At 39.4% G+C, this 19,886-nt stretch overlaps 1 protein-coding gene across 3 annotated transcripts in view; it reads left to right on the top strand.

Annotated features, from left to right (window-relative positions):
* GRXCR1 (glutaredoxin and cysteine rich domain containing 1) overlaps window positions 1-19,886 on the top strand; it is a gene marked incomplete at its 5' end in the record, with an annotated part of 283,593 nt that overhangs the window by 153,951 nt on the left and 109,756 nt on the right. Inside the window, one exon of one of the 3 annotated variants that reach the window (XM_082653740.1) lies at window positions 17,189-17,572. The exons of the other annotated variants lie outside the window; for them this stretch is intronic. Within the exon in view, the coding sequence (XP_082509866.1) occupies window positions 17,189-17,572 (384 nt within the window). Of the gene's footprint in view, window positions 1-17,188; window positions 17,573-19,886 lie in introns of those variants that run through there. 3 annotated transcript variants of the gene reach the window in all.

The following is a 19,886-nucleotide window of genomic DNA, read 5'->3' as shown; positions in this document are numbered from 1 at the left end:
TGGGGTTGTTTTCCTAATTTCTCTTTCTGATATTTCATTGTTAGTGTATATAAATGCAACAGATTTCTGTATATTAATTTTGTATTCTGCAAATGTACAAAATTCATGGATGAGCTCTTTAATAGTTTTCTGGTAGCATCTTTAGAATTTTCTATGTATAGTATCATGTCATCTGCAAACAATGACGGTTTTGCTTCTTCCTTTCCAATTTGGATTTCTTTTACTTGTCCGATAGCTGTGACTAGGACTTCCAAAACAATGTGGAATAAAAGTGGTGAGAGTAGGCAACTTTGTCTTGTTCCTGATCTTAGAGGAAATGCTTTCAGCTTTTCAGCATTGAATATGAAGTTAGCTGTAGGTTCGTTATATATGTTTATTACGTTGAGGTAAGTTCCCTCTATGCCAACTTTCTGGAGAGTGATTATCATAAATGGATGTTGATTTTATCAAAACCTTTTTCTGCATCCCATATGGTTTTTATTTTTCAATTTGTTAATGTGGTATATCACATTGATTGATTTGTGGACATTGAAAAATCCTTGCATCCCTGGGATGAATCCCACTTGATTATGGTTATGATCCTTTTAATGTATTGTTAGTGTCAGTTTGCTAGTATTTTGTTGAGGATTTTTGCATCTATGTTCATCAGTGATATTGACCTGTAATTTTCTTTTTTTGTTGTATCTTTGTCTGCTTTTGGTATCAGGGTGATGGTGGCCTCACAGAATGAGTTTGGAAGTGTCCCTTCCTCTGCAATTTTTGGAATAGTTTCAGAAGGATAAATGTTAACTCTTCTCTAAAAGTTTGGTTGATTTCACCTATGAAGCCATCTGATCCTGGACTTTTGCTTGTTGGGAGTTTTTAAATTACTAATTCAATTTCAGTCCTGGTAATTGATCTGTTCATATTTTCTGTTTCTTCCTGGTTCAGTCTTGGGATTGTACCTTTCTAAGGATTTGTCCATTTCTTCTAGGTTGTCCATTTTATTGGCATATAGTTGCTCATAGTAGGCTCTTATGATCCTTTGTATCTCTGTGGTGTCAGTTGTAACTCCTTTTTCATTTCTGATTTTATCTGTCTGTGTCTGTTACCTTTTTTTTCTTGATGAGTCTGACTAAAGTTTTATCAATTTTGTTTACCTTTTCAAAGAACCAGCTTTCAGTGTCATTGATCTTTTTAATATTTTTTTTAGTCTCTATTTCATTTATTTCTGTTCTGATTTTTATTTCTTTCCTTCTACTAACTTTGGGTTTTGTTTGTTCTTCTTTCTCTAGTTCCTTTAGGTGTAAGGTTAAGTTGTTTATTTGAGATTTTTCTTGTTTCTTAAGGAAAGCTTGTATTGCTATAAACTTCCCTCTTAGAACTGGTTTTGCTGCGTCCCATAGGTTTTGGATTGTCATGTTTTCATTTTCGTTTGTCTCTATGTATTTTTTGATTCCTTCTTTGATTTCTTCAGTGATCCATTGGTTGTTTAGTAGCATATTGTTTAGCCTTCATGTGTTTGTGTTTTTTGAAGTTTTTTTCTTTAGTTGATTTCTAATCTCATAGCATTATGGTCAGAAAAGATTATCTATATGATTTCAGTTTTCTTAAATTTACTGAGGCTTAGTTTGTGACCTAGCCTGTGATCTATCCTGGAGAATGTCCCATGAGCAGTTGAAATGGATATGTATTCTGCTGCCTTCAGATTGAATGCTCTATATATGTCAATTAAGTCCATTTGGTCCAATGTGTTACTTAAGGCCTGTGTTTCCTTACTGACTTTCTGTCTGGATGATCTGTCCATTGATGTAAGTGGGGAGTTAAAGTTCCCTACTATTATTGTGTTACTGTTGATTTCTCCTTTTATGTCTGTTAATATTTGCCTTATATATTGAGGTGCTTCTATGTTGGGTGCATATATATTTAAAATTGTTATATTTTCTTCTTGGATTGATCCCTTGATCATTATGTAGTGTCCTTCATTGTCTCTTGTAAGAGTCTTTATTTTAGAGTCTATTTTGTCTGATATGAATATTCCTACTTTAGCTTTCTTTAGATTTCCATTTGCATGGAATACCTTTTTCCATCACTTCACATAGGTCTGAATGTGTCTCTAGATATGAAATGAATCTCTTGTAGGCAGCATATATACAGGTCCTTTTTTTGTATCCATTCAGCTACTCTATATCTTTTGCTTGGAGCATTTAATCCATTTACATTTAAGGTAATTATTGATATGTTTTTTCTCATTGCAATATTGTTAAATATTTTGCATTTGTTTTTGTAGATCTTTTTCTTCTCTTTCTTCTTTCTCTTCTCTTGTGATTTGATGACTATCTTCAGTGTTATGTTTGGATTCCTTTTTCTCTTTTTCTTTTTTTGCGGTACACGGGCCTCTCACTGTTGTGGCCTCTCCCGTTGCAGAGCACAGGCTCCGGACGTGCCAGCTCAGTGGCCATGGCTCACGGGCCCAGCCACTCCATGGCATGTGGGATCTTCCCAGACTGGGGCACGAACCCGTGTCTCCTGCATCGTCAGGCAGACTCTCAACCACTGCGCCACCAGGGAAGCCCTCCTTTTTCTTTTTGTGTGCATATCTATTACAGATTTTTGGTTTGTGGTCACAGTGAGATTTTTGTATAGCAGTCTATATAAATTCATGATTGTTTTAAGTTGCTGCATCTCTTAAATTCAAATGCATTTTAAAAACCCTGCATTTGTACTCTCCTCCCCTCATGATTACTATTTTTGATATCATATTTTACATCTAACTGTATTCTGTATCCCTTAACTCTATACAAATGATTTTACTACTTTTGTCTTTTAACCTCCCTATAGCTTTGTGTGAAAAATCAGCTGATGGTTTTTGTGGGAGTTCCTTTGTATGTTATTTGTTGCTTTTCCCTTGTTGCTTTTAATATTCTCTCTTTAATTTTTGTCATTTTTATTACAATGTGTCTCGGTGTGTTCCTTTTTTGGGTTAATCCATATGGGACTCTCTGTGGTTACTGGACTTGGGTGACTGTTTCCTTTCCAGATTAAGGAAGTTTTCAGCTATTATCTCTTCAACTATTTTCTCAGGCCCTTTTCCTCTCTCTTCTCCTTCTGGGATTCTGGGACCCCTATAATGCAAATATTAGTGCCCTTGATGTTGTCCCAGAGGTCTCTTAAACTGTCCTCATTTCTTTTCTTTTTTCTGTTCAGTGGCAGTGTTTTCCACTACTCTGTCTTCTAGCGCATTGATCCGTTCTTCTGTATCATTTAGTCTACTATTGATTACTTCTAGTGTATTTTTCATTTTAGTTATTGTATTCTTTATCTCTTTGGTTGTTCTTTATATTTTCTAACTCTGTTAAAATCTTCTAACTTCTCACTCTGTGCATCTATTCTCCCAAATTCTTTGATCATCTTTATGATCATTACTCTGAACTCTTTAATTGGGTAGGTTACCTATCTCCACTTCACTTAGTTCTTCTGGCATTTTATCTTGTTCCTTCATCTGAAACATATTTCTCTGCTGCCTTGTTTTGTCTAAGCTGATATTTGTATTTTTGTGTATGTGGTAGGTTAGTTATGTTTTTTGACCTTGGAGAAGTGGCCCTCTGTAACAGATGTCCTATGCATCCCAGCCGTGAACTCCCCTCTTGTCACCCAAACTCTATGCTCTAGTGGTTCCCCCTAAATGGGTTTCTTGGGTCCCTCTGTTGTGGCAGGCTATCATATGGGCAGTCTGGTAGACTTGGTTGGTCCCTGGTCCCGTTGGCTGCCAGGCTCTGCCTTATGAGGATGTTGCCTGCTGCTATTTAGTGTGGCCTGGTTATGACGCAGCTGGTTGCAGAACCAGTGGGTCCCGGGGCCCTGGGTCCACTGGTGGGTGGAGTCATGGTCCCAAATACTCTAAGGATGTTGCCCACCCACTGGCAGGTGAAGCCAGATCCTGGAGTTAGTGCCAGTTACTGTCAGGCACAGCTGGTTCCTGGAGTCTGACTGCAGGGCCCAGGGATCCCAGAGCTCATTTCAGGTCATTAATGGAAGGGGGAAGTTCCTGACACAGTTGGTTATGGGGCCCAGTGTGTCCTGAAGGTTACTGTGGTCTGCTAGTGGGCAGCACTGAGGCCCACCTGGTCTCAGGGTAGGGTCTGGGTTGCTGTTGGTGGGCTTAGTCCACAGGCTGCAGGATCATAGTTTTCTTGCTTCTAGTGTCTGCCCCCTGGTGGGTGAAGCTGGTCTAGAGCCTAGTGCAGGCTTCCTGTTGGGAAGGGCCAGTGTCTTCCCAGTGGTGGGTGCAGCTGGGTCTTGGCCTTCTGGTAGGTAGGGCCATGTCTGGGGGCATGTCTAGAGGTGGCTGTGGGCTCAGGAAGTCTTTCAGCCGCCTGTCTGCTGTTGGGTGGGTCTGGGTCCCTGAACGCTTAATTTTTTGGCCTGAGGCATACCAGCACTTGTGCCTATAGATTGTTGGGTGTTGGCGCTAATGAGTCAAGATGGCAGTTGCCAGCAGCAGCGTTCATGTGTATGACTGGTCTACAATATTTTTGCCACCAGTGTCTATGTCCCTAGGGTGAGCCTCAGCCTCCTCCCAACTCTCCATGAGACTCTCCAAGACCAGGAGGGAGGTCTGGCCCAGGATCATATCAAATTACTGCTTTTTCCCTGAGTCCTGGTGCATGTGGAATTTTGTGTCTGCCCTTTAAGAGTGAAGTCTCTCTTCCCCCAAGTCCTGCGGGGCTCCTGCCATTAAGCTCAACTGGCCTTTAAAGCCAAATGCTCTGGGGGCTCATCTTCCTGGTGCCAGACCCCTGGGCTGGAGCCTGACGTGGCGCTTAGAACTCTCACTCCTGTGGGAGAACCTCTGCAATATAATTATTCCTCAGTTTATGGGTTGCGCACCCATGGGATATGAGATTTGATTATATTGTGAGTCTGCCCCTCCTACCCATCTTGTTGTGGTTCCTTCTTTATGTCTTTAGTTGTTGAAGAGCTTTTCTGATAGGTTCCAGTCTTTTTTGTTGATGGTTGTTCTGCAGGTCATTGTGATTTTGGTGTCCTCATGAGAGGAGGTGAGCTCAGGGTCTTTCTACTCTGCCATCTTGGCCACTCTCCCCCAGTTCAGTATTTTTGATGCTTTATTCATTAATATTTATTCTTGAGTGCCATATTCATTCATCCTATCTGACCTTTTCTCCATCCTGGGGCAGTTGGATTTGTTTTTGTTATGGTTCCATGCAGAATTTTGAAAAGTATATGTCCCATGTGTAGGATAAATGTATGCTTAATTTTATTTATTCATTTTTCTCTTTATTGGTAATTAAGAGATGTCAGATCCATATGCCAATATCCTGAAGTAATAATGAAGGTAGTTCAAAATCTTTTTATTGATACTATAAGACATATTTATAAATATTCTACATAGTGACAATCTGAATGAACAAGGACATAAAAGTGAACTTTCTTCCTTCCAATTTGAAGAAACTTACTACAAAATACACAAGAAACTCCTTATTCAAGAGAAAATAGCAAAATCCTTGTTTCATGCTCGAGAATGAAGCTTGAGCTTATAGCTACTTGCTGCTAAGTGGACTGGACGTTTGAATCTCTTGGCTTTTATAAGTTGAAGACAGCCAAGTCAAGGTTTCAACACCTAAATAGGTAGACTTGATTCATTGCTCTTTGATTTCTTCTGGGACTTGGATTCTACAGGTAGAGTATACTATTTACTCTGTAGCATTCAACAATTTCTAATGTAGTGTAGATGTTGCCTTTAATGACACCAATAGCATTATATGGCTTAGATTTTTGCCTGGAAAGTAAATAGACATTATATCCCACCTTGCATATAGACTGGAAGCAGGATAGAAAGAGATGAAAGCAATCACGTTGGTTGTAATTTACCTGTCTCCTAAATGTGAGGTCAGTTTGTTCTGACATTAAAATCTAATTTAGCTAATTTTAAATCAGCAAACATTTCTCTGGGTGCCATTTATATGCAAAACACTCTACAAAATACAGTAGTGAAATCAAAGATGAGAATTGAACTGTGAAAGTCTATTTTGGGAAGCTGCTCCTCTGGGACCTCTTTATTGGTCCTCCTTCATTGGTGGCTATGTTAATTTTATAATTGAGGTAATTATGTAACGGAAATGCTCTGTGCATGTTGAGTCCACAGTTGAGCAGCCCCGGGACTCTGAGACAACCATGCCCTCCCAGGATCCAAGGTGACAGGTATAAGCCAGCGCTGAAACCCCCTGCTCCCAGTACAGCACTTAGTATATAGTCAACAGTCCATAATGGTATAGAGCAGACAAGCTTGTGCAAACTGGAGCCCTTCTCCTAGGATCTAAGTGATGACAGACTGATTCAGCCTCCAAGCCCTCGAATCAGACCACAAAAAAATTGCCTTGATTCTCTGTCACTTAATTATGCTCACCTGGCTCCATTCTTCTCACTGTCCTCCAAACGGTACAGTCGGCACTCCATATCCATGAGGTTCCACATCCATGGTTTCAAACAACCATGGATGGAAATATTTGAAAAAATTCTGTAAAGTTCCAAAGAACAAAACTTAAATTTGGCACACACTGGCAACAATTTAATAGCATTTACATTGTGTTAGGTACTATAAGAATCTAGAGATGATTTGAAGTATATGGGAGGATGTGTGTAACTTATATGCAAATACTATGACATTTTACTTTATTTCTTTAATAGATCTTTATTGGAGTATAATTGCTTCACAATACTGTGTTAGTTTCCGTCGTACAACAAATTGAATCAGTCATATGCAAACATATATCCCCATATACTCTCCCTCTTGGGCCTCCCTCCCACCCTCCCTATCCCATGTCTCTAGGTCATTGCAAAGCACTGAGCTGATCTCCCTGTGCTATGCTGCTGCTTCCCACTAGCAAACTGTTTTACATTCAGTAGTGTATATGTGTTGATGCTACTCTCACTTCGCCCCAGCTTCCCCTTCCCCCACTGTGTCCTCAGGTCCATTCTCTACGTCTACGTCTTTATTCCTGCCCTGCCGCTAGGTTCATCAGTACCATATATATATATTTTTTAGATGCCATATAAATGTGTTAGCATATAGTATTCGTTTTTCTCTTTCTGACTTAATTCACTCTGTATTATAGACTCTAGGTCCATCCACCTCACTGCAAATAACTCAATTTCGTTTCTTTTTATGGCTGAGTATATTCCATTGTATATATGTGCCACATCTTCTTTATCCATTCATCTGTCGATGGACACTTAGGTTGCTTCCATGTCCTGGCTACTGTAAATAGAGCTGCAATGAATATTGTGGTACATGACTCTTTTTGAATTATGGTTTTCTCAGGGTATATGCCCAGTAGTGGGATTGCTGGGTCATATGGTAGTTCTAATTTTAGTTTTTTAAGGAACCTCCATACTGTTCTCCATAGTGGCTGTATCAATTTACATTCCCACCAACAGTGCAGGAAGGTTCCTTTTTCAGCACACCTTTTTCAGCATTTATTGTTTCTAGATTTTTTGATAATGGCCATTCTGACTGGGGTGAGACCATATCTCGTAGTTTTGATTTGCATTTCTCTAATAATTAGTGATGTTGAGCATCTTTTCATGTGCCTCTTGGCCATCTGTATGTCTTCTTTGGTGAAATGTCTATTTAGGTCTTCTACTGATTTTTTAATTGAATTGTTTGTTTTTTTGATATTGAGCTCCATGAGCTGTTTGTATATTTTGGAGATTAATCCTTCGTCCATTGTTTCATTTGCAAATATTTTCTCCCATTCTGAGGGTTATCTTCTCGTCCTGTTTATGGTTTCCTTTGCTGTGCAAAAGCTTTGAAGTTTAATTAGGTCCTATTTGTTTATTTTTGTTTTTATTTCCATTACTCTTGGAGGTGGGTCAAAAAAGATCTTGCTGTGGTTTATGTCAGAGTGTTTTTCCTATGTTTTCCTCTAAGAGTTTTATAGTGTCTGGTCTTACATTTAGGTCCTTAATCCATTTTGAGTTTATTTTTATGTATGCTGTTAGGGAGTGTTCTAATTTCATTCTTTTACATGTAGCTGTCCAGTTTTCCCAGCACCACTTATTGAAGAGGCTGTCTTTTCTCCATTGTATGTTCTTGCCTCCTTTGTCGTAAATTAGGTGACCATATGTGCATGGGTTTATCTCTGGGCTTTCTATCCTGTTCCATTGATCTATATTTCTGTTTTTGTGCCAGTGCCATACTATCTTGATTACTCTAGCTTTGTAGTATACTTTGAAGTCAGGGAGCCTGATTCCTCCAGCTCCGTTTTTCTTTCTCAAGATTGCTTTGGCTATTTGGGGTCTTTTGTGTTTCCATACGAATTGTAAAATTTTTGGTTCTAATTCTGTGAAGAATGCCATTGGTAGTTTGATAGGGATTACCTTGAATCTGTAGATTGCTTTGGGTAGTATAGTCATTTTCACAATGTTGATTCTTCCAATCCAAAAACATGGTATATTCCTCCATCTGTTTATGTCATCTTTGATATCTTTCATCAGTGTTTTATAGTTTTCTGAGTACAAGTCTTTCACCTCCTTAGGTAGGTTTATTCCTAGGTATTTTATTCTTTTTGCTGTGATGGTAAATGGGAATGTTTCCTTAATTTCTCTTTCTGATTTTTTGTTGTTAGTGTATAGGAATGCCAGAGATTTCTGTGCATTAATTTTGTATCCTGCAACCTTACTAAATTCATTGATTAGTTCTAGTAGTTTTCTGGTGGCATCTTTAGGATTTTCTATGTATAGTATCATCTCATCTGCAAACAGTGACAGTTTTACTTCTTCTTTTCCAATTTGTATTCCCTTTTATTTCTTTTCCTTCTCTGATTGCTGTGCCTAGGACTTCCAAAACTATGTTGAATAAGAGTAGCAAGAGTGGACATCCTTGTCTTGTTCCTGATCTTAGTGGAAATGCTTTCAGTTTTTCACCATTGAGTATGATGTTTTCTGTGGGTTTGTCATATGTGGCCTTTATTCTGTTGAAACAGGTTCCCTCTATGCCCATTTTCTGGAGAGTTTTTATCATAAATCGGTGTTGAATTTTGTCAAAAGCTTTTTCTCCATCTATTGAGATGATCATATGGTTTTTATTCCTTAATTTGTTGATATGGTGTATACAATTGATTGATTTGCATAGATTTGCATATATTGTAGAATCCTTGCATCCCTGGGATAAATCCCCCTTGATCAGGGTGTCTGATCCTTTTAATATGTTGTTGGATTCTGTTTCCTAGCATTTTGTTCAGGATTTTTTCATCTATATTCATCAGTGATATTGTTCTATAATTTTCTTTTCTTGTGATATCTTTTTCTGGTTTTGATGTCAGGGTGATGGTGGCTTCGTAGAATGAATTTGGAAGTGTTTCTCCCTCTGCAATTTTTTGGAAGAGTTGGAGAAGGATCTGTGTTAGCTATTCTTTAAATGTTTAATAGAACTCACCTGTGAAGCCATCTGGTCTTGGACTTTTGTTTGTTGGAAGATTTTTAATTACAGTTTCAATTTCACTTGTGATAGGTCTCTTTATATTTTCTAATTCCTCCTGGTTCAGTCTTGGAAAATATACCTTTCCCAGAATTTGTCCATTTCTTCGTGGTGTCCATTTTATTGGCATATAGTTGTTTGTAGTAGTCTCTTATAATCCTTTGTATTTCTGTGGTGTCAGTTGTGATTTCTCCATTTTCATTTCTAATTTTATTGATCTGCATCCTCTCCCTTTTTTTCTTGATGAGTCTGGCTAAGGGTTTATCAATTTTGTTTATCTTCTCAAAGAACCAGGTTTTAGTTTTATTGATCTTTGCTAGTTTTTTCTTCATTTCTATTTCATTTATTTCTGCTCTGATCTTTATGATTTCTTTCCTTCTACTGACTTCGGGTTTTCTTTGCTCTTCTTTCTCTAGTTGCTTCAGGTGTAGGGTTAGATTGTTTATTTGAGATTTTTCTTTTTTCTTGAGGTGAGATTGAATTGATATAAACTTCCCTCTTAGAACTGCTTTTGCTGTGTCGAATAGCTTTTGGGTCATTGTGTTTTCATTGTCATTTGTTTCTATGTATTTTTTATTTCTTCTTTGATTTCTTCAGTGATCTCATGGTTATTTAGTAGCACACTGTTTAGCCTCCATGTATTTATGGTTTTTACAGTTTTTTCCTGTAATTGATTTCCAGTCTCATAGCGTTGTGGTCAGAAAAGGTCCTTGATACAATTTAAATTTTCTTAACTTTATTGAGGCTTGATTTGTGACCCAAGATGTGATCTATCCTGGAGAATGTTCCATGTGCACTTGAGAAGAAAGTGTATTCTGCCACTTTCGGGTGGAATATTCTATAAATATCATTAAATCTATCTGGTCTGTTGTGTCATTTAAAGCTTGTGTTTCCTTATTTATTTTCTGTTTGGATGTTCTGTCCATTGGTGTAAGTGGGGTGGTAATGTCCCCTACTACTATTGTGTTACTGTAGATTTCCCCTTTCATGGTTGTTAGCATTTGCCTTATGTATTGAGGTACTCCTATGTTGGGTGCATAAACATTTATAATTGTTATATCTTCTTCTTGGATTGATTCCTTGATCATTATGTAGTGTCCTTTCTTATGTGTTATAACAGTCTTTATTTCAGAGTCTATTTTATCTGATATGAGTATTGCTATTCCAGCTTTCTTTTGATTTCCATTTGCATAGAATACCTTTTTCCATCCCTTCACTTTCAGTCTGTATGTGTCCCTGGGTCTGAAGTGGGGCTCTTGTAGACAGCATATATATGGGTCTTGTTTTTGTATCCATTCAGACAGTCTGTGTCTTTTGGTTGGCGCATTTCATCCATTTACATTCAAGGTAATTATCAATATGTATGTTCCTATTACCATTTTCTTAATTGTTTTGGGTTTGTTTTTGTGGGTCTTTTTCTTCTACTGTGTTTCCCGCCTAGAGAAGTTTCTTTAGCATTTGTTGTAAAGTTGGTTTGGTGCTGAATTGTCTTAGCTCTTGCTGGTCTGAAATGCTTTTGATTTCTCCGTCATCTGAATGAGATCCTTGCCAGGTAGAGTAATCTTGGTTGTAGGTTTTTCTCTTTCTTTACTTTATGTGTATTCTGACACTCCCTTCTGGCCTGCAGAGTTTCTGCTGAAAAATCAGCTGATAACCTTATGGGGATTCCTTTGTATGTTATTTTTTGTTTTTCCCTTGCTGCTTTTAATATTTTTTCTTTGAATTTAATTTTTGTTAGTTAGATTAATATGTGTCTTGGTGTGTTTCTCCTAGGGTTTATCCTGTATGGGACTTTCTGCGCTTCCTGGACATGGGTGACTATTTCCTTTCCCATGTTAGGGAAGTTTTCCACTATAATCTCTTCAAATATTTTCTCAGACCCTTTCTTTTTCTCTTCTTCTTCTGGGACCCCTATAATTTGAATGTTGGCACATTTAGTGTTGTCCCAGAGGTCTCTGAGATTGTCTTCAATTCTTTTCATTCTTTTTTCTTTATTCTGCTCCTTGGCAGATATTTCCACCATTTTGTCTTCCAGCTCACTTATTCATTCTTTTGCCTCATTTATTCACTTATTGATTCCTTCTAGTGTAGTTTTCATTTCATTTATTGTGTTGTTCATCTCTGTTTGTTTGTTCTTTAGCTCTTGTAGTTCTTTTTTAAACATTTCTGGTATTTTCTCAATCTGTGCCTCCATTCTATTTCTGAGATTCTGGATCCTCTTTCTTATCATTACTCTGAATTCTTTTTCAGGTAGATTGCCTATTTCCTCTTCATTTATTTGCTCTTTTAGGTTTTTACCTTGCTCCTTCATCTGTGACATATTTTTTTGCCATCTCATTTTTTTTTCTTTTTTTTTGAGTGGCATTGTGTTCCTGTGTTAGGTTGTTTGGCCTAAGGCTTCCAGCACTGCAGTTTGTAGGCTATTGGGTAGAGCTGGGTCTTGGTGCTGAAGTGAGGACCTCCAGGAGACCTCACTCTGATGAATATTCCCTGGGGTCTGAGGTTATCTGTTAGTCCAGTGGTTCGGACTTGGTGCTCCCACTGCAGGAGCTTTGGTCCTACTCCTGGCTTGTGAACAAAGATCCTGCAAAACACATGGGGCGGCAAAAAAAAAAAAAAAAAAAAAAAAAGTGGTGGATAAGGCCTTGGCAGTGGAGGGCATGGCCTATGCATGGGTGAGGTTTGGGTGGTGGGCAGGGCCTATGCTTAGTACTCACAGGGCTGGAAAAGTTGGGGGGGTGGGGGGGTGGGGCTTAGGCTCAACAGAACAGAAGTGACCCATGCCCAGACCAGAAGTGGCCTCTGGCCTCAGAGGGTGGGCAACCCCACCTGGGAGCCCAGCAGGCTTCCTGGGCTCGAGTGGGCGGGGCAAACGCCCTCCATTCATCTCCTGCTCCTCCTGTCCTGGAGAGCCCCTCCTGCAAGCCTCCTGGCCTCCCTCCTATGTCCCCAGGACCCACTCAGCCTGTAGTGGGCTTTGGAGGGTGGGGATCTGCTTGGGAACTTAGCAGGCTCCCTGGGCCTTAGTGGGTGGGGCAAACGCCCTCCGCTCATCTCCTGCTCCTTCCATCCTGGAGTGTCCCACCTATCTGCCTCTCCTGATCTCCCTGGACTCCCTCCTATGCCCCCAGGGCCCACGCAGCCTGGAGTGAGCTTTGGAGAGTGGGAGATCGACCTGGGAGCTTAGGGCCCCAGTGGGTGGAGCAAACGCCCTCCACTCTTCTCCCACTCCTCCGGTCCTGGAGGGCCCCTCCTGCCTGCCTCTCTTGTTCTCCTGGATTCCCTTCTATGCCCCCAGGACTAACCCAGCCCGGAGGGGACCTCTGAGGGCGTAGGACCCGGCCTGAGAGCTGGCCGACTTCCCCGGTGGATTGGGCAGGGGAAATGCTGGGCCTGCTCCCCCCTGATCCAAGCCCCTGAGGGTCCCCCCAGGTATGGGAACCCCTCCCCCACTCTCAGCCACCCTTCAGGCGTCGGTCCTGTCCAGCCTCCACTTCTCCTCCCCCCTCAGTTCCCCCACGCTCTACTGGTTCGCTTGGGGGTTCTTCCCATCTCCTTGGGCATTGGGGTCCCCCATCAGTGTCCAGCAGGCACCCTAGTTATGGGGAGATGCGAACTCTGCATCTTCCCACACCGCCATCTTGACTCCTCCCCCCCTGCCTTTTTTTTTTTTTTTTTTTTTGCGGTCGCGGGCCTCTCACTGTTGTGGCCTCTCCCGTTGCGGAGCACAGGCTCCGGACGCGCAGGCTCAGCGGCCCTGGCTCACGGGCCCAGCCGCTCCACGGCATGTGGGATCTTCCCGGACTGGGGCACGAACCCGTGTCCCCTGCATCGGCAGGCGGACACTCAACCACTGCGCCACCAGGGAAGCCCCCCCCCCCCATGCCATTTAATAAGGGACTTGAGCATCCATGGATTTTAGTAACCATGGGGGTCCCGGAACCAATCCCCCAGGATACCTAGGGATGACTATATGTATGTTTAGCTATTTTAAGTAACTTGGGATTTATAGCTACCCTCTGTTGATCAGCATTCAATGCACTTCATATATATCATTCTAGTCAATCTTTCCAAACATTCTATGCAATAAAAACTACTGTTTGATGAGGAAACTGAGGCTCAAGGTCACTTAGGGGTGGCATATCCAAGGTTTAAACCCAGCATTGTGTACACCCACAGCCCCCGTTCTTAACCACTAATCTATAAACTAAGAAATCATCCATCTTTCTCGTTATATAATAAAATAATAGTCCTGTTTTCAAAGAATATTTTCTTTAATGCACTGAGTTTCTTTTCTGATTAGAAGTTCTCTGCCCTTCAAATGAATAATTGAGCTGTGAATTTTGATTTGCAAATTCATGTGTGTTAAGAAAAGTTCAATATTCTATAAGCTGAAAAGTTTCAGGGGTAGCTTGTTTTTCCTATTTTACTGATGGTTAGTAAATCTTTTTTTTTTCCCTTCTAATCACCAATGTAGTTAGAAACTAAAAATTGATTGGTTCTTTCCATCCAAACAGAAGTTCTGAGAACAGCACTTGGGGAGTGAGTCATGATTTATTGCTTCTCTAGGGACAAGTGTTGCTGGAGAAAAGACCATTACCTTGCCAACGACTGGCAATATTTCTGCAAGACCAAAAAATAAAGTAGTGAATATGATAGCTGTAAAGTAGCAGCAAATGGAGACATTTTGCACATATTTACTGTGATCCAAGGGATTAAAAACTTATGCTCCAAATGCTAGAAATATGGTTAAAATTACTTCTCACCATGCAGTGATAATCACACACAGAATAGTATGTGGGGCAATATTTGGAGACAAGATGAGTAAAAGAATAATTATATTTTTATGTCATACTTTCTCTGCAAATAAGGAAATAATTAGATATTCTGATTAAAAAACTAATGCCAACAAGAAATATCCAGGCCTAGGTATAGCTGCTAGGTTATTGTTTCTACTGGGAATTGAACAAGGAGTATTTTTTTCTTTGAATACATCATTCATGGTAATTTCCAAAGTAGTTCTAGTTTGGTTAATGAAACATTTGACGCTCTATAGCTTCTGGAATTTTTAACTTTCTATTTTAAATAAATAGATGCCCATTGGTAACAAACTTGAAATATTTCTGTATTGGTAATATGGCTTATCATGTTAATGGAGATTTGGTCATGTTTTGAGGGGTAGCATAAATCAAGGGTTAGGTTAGGAAGGAAAGGTCTCGCTAGTCTTGCCCTCTTTTGAGAAGAGCTTTGTAGAATGGGAGTTATACTTGTCTTTGGCCACTCTGTCTTTTTTTAGTGCTTTCAACGAACCTATTGTTTTCTGCCTCAGGGCCTTTTCACTTGCCACTGAAGTTTAGGAACTATCTCCAGCTACTCCTTCCCACCTCAATCAATCTCTTCTAATTTTGCTAGACCCTAGTTTAATGTCTTCTCTTCAGAGAGGCTTACTGTGACTTTTCTAAAGTAGGCTCCCTTATATCATTTCTGATTATATCCACTTTTTTTCACTTGGTCATGCTTGTTACAGTTTTCATTATTATCTTTATTTGTTGATTGAATGTTATCTAACTCTCAAGGCAGGGATCATGCCTATTACATTCACCTGCATAGATCCAGCAACTTTTTGACATTTAGTAGGTGCCCAATAAATATTGTTAAATGAATAAATGATGGTAAGAATACCTCTGAAGGAAAAGAAGGAAATTCTTGCTCAAGGGGGGGATGCTAGACTGGCAAAGCAATTATAATGTAGGGAATAATAAACTGATACTGGGAAAAGGTGGCAAGTGGAGTAGTTAGAAAGTGCTGCGTTCACATTGAGTAGCTGGGAACAAATTGTAACCAAAATGAGAGTGGAGAGTGTTGAGAATAGCGATCGTAATGTTTTATTTGCGACGACTAGAAATTTTGTTATTTCAAGAAAGAGGGATTCTGTATGTGCTTAAAATACACTGTGTTGAACTATAGCTATTTTGTCTAAGCATTATGTTACCAATGGAAGGTATGGGACATAATTTTATATATCTTTATATTTGCTATAGTCGCCAGCTATGTCTTACTCTTGGGTGGCACTCAGTAGATGATTGTGGGATACTCATTGCCTGAATGAAAAATGAATTACAAAGATTTATCCACTGAAGAGAAAAGCTTAATTTTTTATTTTAGCTTAAGACAGGTGTGTGAATTATAAATATCTAGGGCATATTATACATCAGGGTACATATCTTCTTACACTAGCATATACTTCCTTTTATTTGTAGCCCAATGCAGTGGTCATGGCTGTGAGTTTCTCTGTGATTCTGACAAGCTCAGCATATGACAAGATTGCTGGCGCCGTCCAGGTAGCAGGTGGGAAGAGAAATAGCATGGACAGGACACTGTCTGTCAACTGCCTTGGCCCACAAATGACACGTCACTTTTGCTCACATCCCCTCGGCAAAAGCTAAGCATTTGCTTCCTCTCCCTTAAATGCAGGAGGCTGAGCAATGTAGTTATGTGTGCATCAGAGCATCTCACCTTCATACACACTGGAAGACATTTCACAAAATTACTAACATCTCTGGTGACGTTAGTTGTGACTTTTATTTTCAACTTTAAGCTGTTTTTTCTGAAGTAAGTATAAATTGAGTTTATAATCAGGTAAAGACTTACAAAGATAAAAAAAGCTTGAAACTCAGTATGAGAGCCAACTGAGTATCCTCCCTCTGGAGTTTCAGACAGGTTGGGGCACTTACTATGGTATAAGTTCCAATATGTCCTTGTATCTTAGGAGCTTCTTCAGGTGCTTGCCAAAGTGACAGAAAATCCACTGAGCACAGCGTAAGGCAGACCCTTCTCTATGCATGGGTGATTTGGATATGATATTTATCAATGTTGATCACCTGGATTACTTTGGCTGATTTGGCTGGCTTGGAGGATTTTCCATTCTTCCCTCGCTGTTCCATGTTTCCTTTCCAAAACCTTTCCCTTTGTCAAAGAGAGGAGTGTTTTCTGCTAGCAAAAGTGGGAAAGCAACAAAAGAAAAGATATTCCTTGTTATAACCTGTTAAAAAGCTATTCTTCAGTAAAACTGCTTGTGCATGAAGATGAAGGTGTAGATTGAAAATTCATCGTATACAATATGGATGAAGTCTAACTGATGATTTAATAAGAGCTAATATTGATAGCTCTATGCAGGCATGTAATATGTTCACTGCCCTTTTTAAAGAGCATGAAAGACAGAAGGAATAAGCACTGTGAGAAGACTATGACACCTCCCATCCTACACATTTGATTCCATATTTTATCCCTGGTCTCCATTCTGAGCTGTTAGAGGTATTTCTGCTGCTAAGATCCTTTTCAACACTCACCACTGGCTTCAAAGTCCAAGTCTTTCATTTCCTTGCCCCAGACTTATTTTCTGTTTCATTGCATGCTACTTTCTTGCACTTGTCTTGCTAAAGCCTCCACCATGGCTATTTAATATTTAAAGGCTGGGATCACTTTGCAGGTTTTAGTTTAAAGGTAACCATAGCACACACACACACACATTCATTATTAATAGCAGAGATGCACTGTAAGTTCTTGGGAATCTTCTTTCGTTTTGATGTTAGTTTCATATGAGTGCTGCTGTCACTAGAATTAAGCTCTGGTATTGCTATATGGAAAGTGGACTAATGCAGTAACCAGGGAACCAGAATTATGTGAACAGCTTATTATGTGGATGGGACCATGCTAAAAAGGGAGATGAAGCCAGAAAATGACAGGTCACGGAAAGTCCGGTTTCGGATCGCGTCATCTCACAGTGGGCGAGTTCTGAAGGAGGTATATGAAGATGGGCGACCGGCAGGCTCTTTGGATTCTGAATGTGCCAGTATCTGTGGCATAGATGGACTCAGTGAGTCTGATGGACAGCAGAATGGCCACATAGGATCGGAAGGGGACGAGCAGGAGAATGACCAGGATAACTTGCTGGTGTTAGCAAGGGCTGCCAGCGAGAAGGGGTTTGGTACAAGAAGAGTCAACATTTTAAGCAAAAATGGCACAGTCAGAGGTGTTAAATATAAAGTCAGTGCTGGACAAGCTCTATTTAACAATTTGACCAAAGTATTAGAGGTAAGTCACTGTACTTTGTCCTTCCTGATCTTTGTTTCTAATTCACCATCTCAACACCTCTCTGTTCTCCAGTTTAAAGCAAACCTCTCTTATTCATGATTCCTACATACTTCATGAGTCACTTCTACATCTAGGATATTGTCTCAACAGCCATTGATTAAAAATAAGGTCATATGCTTAGCAAACTAGATTGACCTCTCAAAGCCAAATTCCTAACATTTAAGTAGTCGTCTTCTAGGGTGTAATGACTAAAACAATATATCTGTTTCTTAGCCAAGGAAGGGAAGAAGACAAACTGTAGTCTTCAAAGCATTTGAGCAAAGCTTAGGAGTTAATTTCTGGTTGATCATCCTTAAGACACCAGTTTAGCATTTATCATCACTTGTATAGATATTTAAACCAGAAAAGGCTGAGTACTGCGTTCAGTGGAGTTGGATTCAGCTGGAATGTTATGTAGATATAAAGACTTCCTCCCATTCCTGGGGAGGTTGCAGGTTTCATCTGAGGTGCATTTCTCCATTAATTTGCTTAAGAACTCTAGAGCAGCACTTGAAAAAGTTATTCTATAAATGTACAGATTGAGATCCAGATTTTATAGTAAAAAATTAGCCCTTAAGATATGATAGATTCTGCGCAGTAATGTAGGAATGTATTATTCAGGTCCTGGGCCTTTGACAGTGATCTTATGTTAAGTTTTTGAAATTGCCTGGAAGCATTGGTGAAATGATTTTCTGTTAAAAACAGGCATCATTATTTCAGGAATGGAATTCATAATCACTACCATTAAGATAGCAAGCCAGTATTTTTCATTGTAATACAATTTTATATTATTCTCAATATTTAAATAAAATGATCTCTTGTGATGAATTATTCACTGCCTTGACATTATATAACAACACGGGAGTGGTGGGGATTTTAACCAAAGACACTTATTTTTCACTTAAAGGAAGTATTTGGAAAAGTCACATCATGAGGATTTAGAAAAGAAATCAAAGGATAAAAGCAGTTAAAAGCAAAGGTTTTTTTCATTTATAGAATTTATTTATAGAAGGATTCTATATAAAGTTCATTTATAGAAGGATTTCACAGATTAGGGGAGGGGGTTGAGAACCAAAAATCAGAAACTGATGACTATGTTTTACTAGGTTGGAAGCAATCCTGTGTGGATTTCTAGTCATTAGGTTGAGTTCATCTTAGTGGCCTCTGTGTTCCACCCAATGCAGAAACTGTTATTGCTAAAGTGTAGACCAAGACTCTGTAACAATTGTTTAAAAATGTTTGCATTCTTGTGATTAATTTAGCTTGTCATGATTTCAATTGCTGTATGATTTGGAGGATTATTTACAAAACTTCTGTACCAATTTTAGTACTTAGATTTGAATTTGTTGTTCAAATCTCTCAAGAAACCCATCACTTATGAGTAAATATCTTAAATCTTCAAAACCTATGAGAGAAGAGCTTTTCCTCCCTATGGCTTTATCCTGGTACTGCTATAAATTCACAAGGAGGAAATAGAAGAACTTCCAAAGTCCAAATTTAGTACTAGATTAGGTTACAATATTTACTTATATTTTTATGCATAATTCCATCCCACCCTTTTTTGGCGGAAAAAATCTGTCATTTTCTAGTAATTTAACCTCATTCCATTTACCCCATGCTTTAAGAAAACAATAATGGTTCCTAGCAGAGGTCCCTCAAAGTCTGATATTTAATCAGTTTCTTTTGGTCATTCTTTTTTTAAAATAATTATACAGTAATCAGCACATTGTAGGTATTCACAGATTTGGGCCGTCATCGTTAGTGTTCATCATCATTATCATTGCCATCATTGTCATGGGAATATTCTCCCATCTCTCCAGGATAAAATGTTAAAGGAGCTCCTACCTTGAATCAGGCTGCCAGCTGCACTATTCTAAGGGGCTCCATTCACATCACTGTGTGAGCAGCACCGCTTGGAGTTGTGCAGTGCAGTCTACACAGCGTTATGTTGAGAGCTGACTTGGATACTTGCTGCTTGCTAAGAGATGTGTATGTCATAACGGATGACAAATATCTTAGGCATATGTCTTAGGATGATTGAGTAGGGCACACCAACAGGCATCCCACAGTACAGTAGCAGAGAATCCCCAGGGGGGTAAAAGCAGAAGTTACCATTCAATTACTCCCCTAAGTGTGATATAGGGGCCAGATGTGACTCTTCCCTGGATCTCTGTATATTTTCCGAATTCCTTGGAAAGTAAGCAGCAAACTTAACTAGATGTAACTGTAATGTAGCAATTTCTCTCAGTGAGGAAAAGTGAGGAGTCAGGAGTCA

Source organism: Grampus griseus (assembly GCF_964374135.1).
Source record: "Grampus griseus genome assembly, chromosome: 4".
In the NCBI taxonomy this organism is placed as follows: Eukaryota; Metazoa; Chordata; class Mammalia; order Artiodactyla; family Delphinidae; genus Grampus; species Grampus griseus.
The sequence above is the reverse complement of the archived record's forward strand: the minus strand, read 5'-3'. Positions and strand labels throughout refer to the sequence as shown.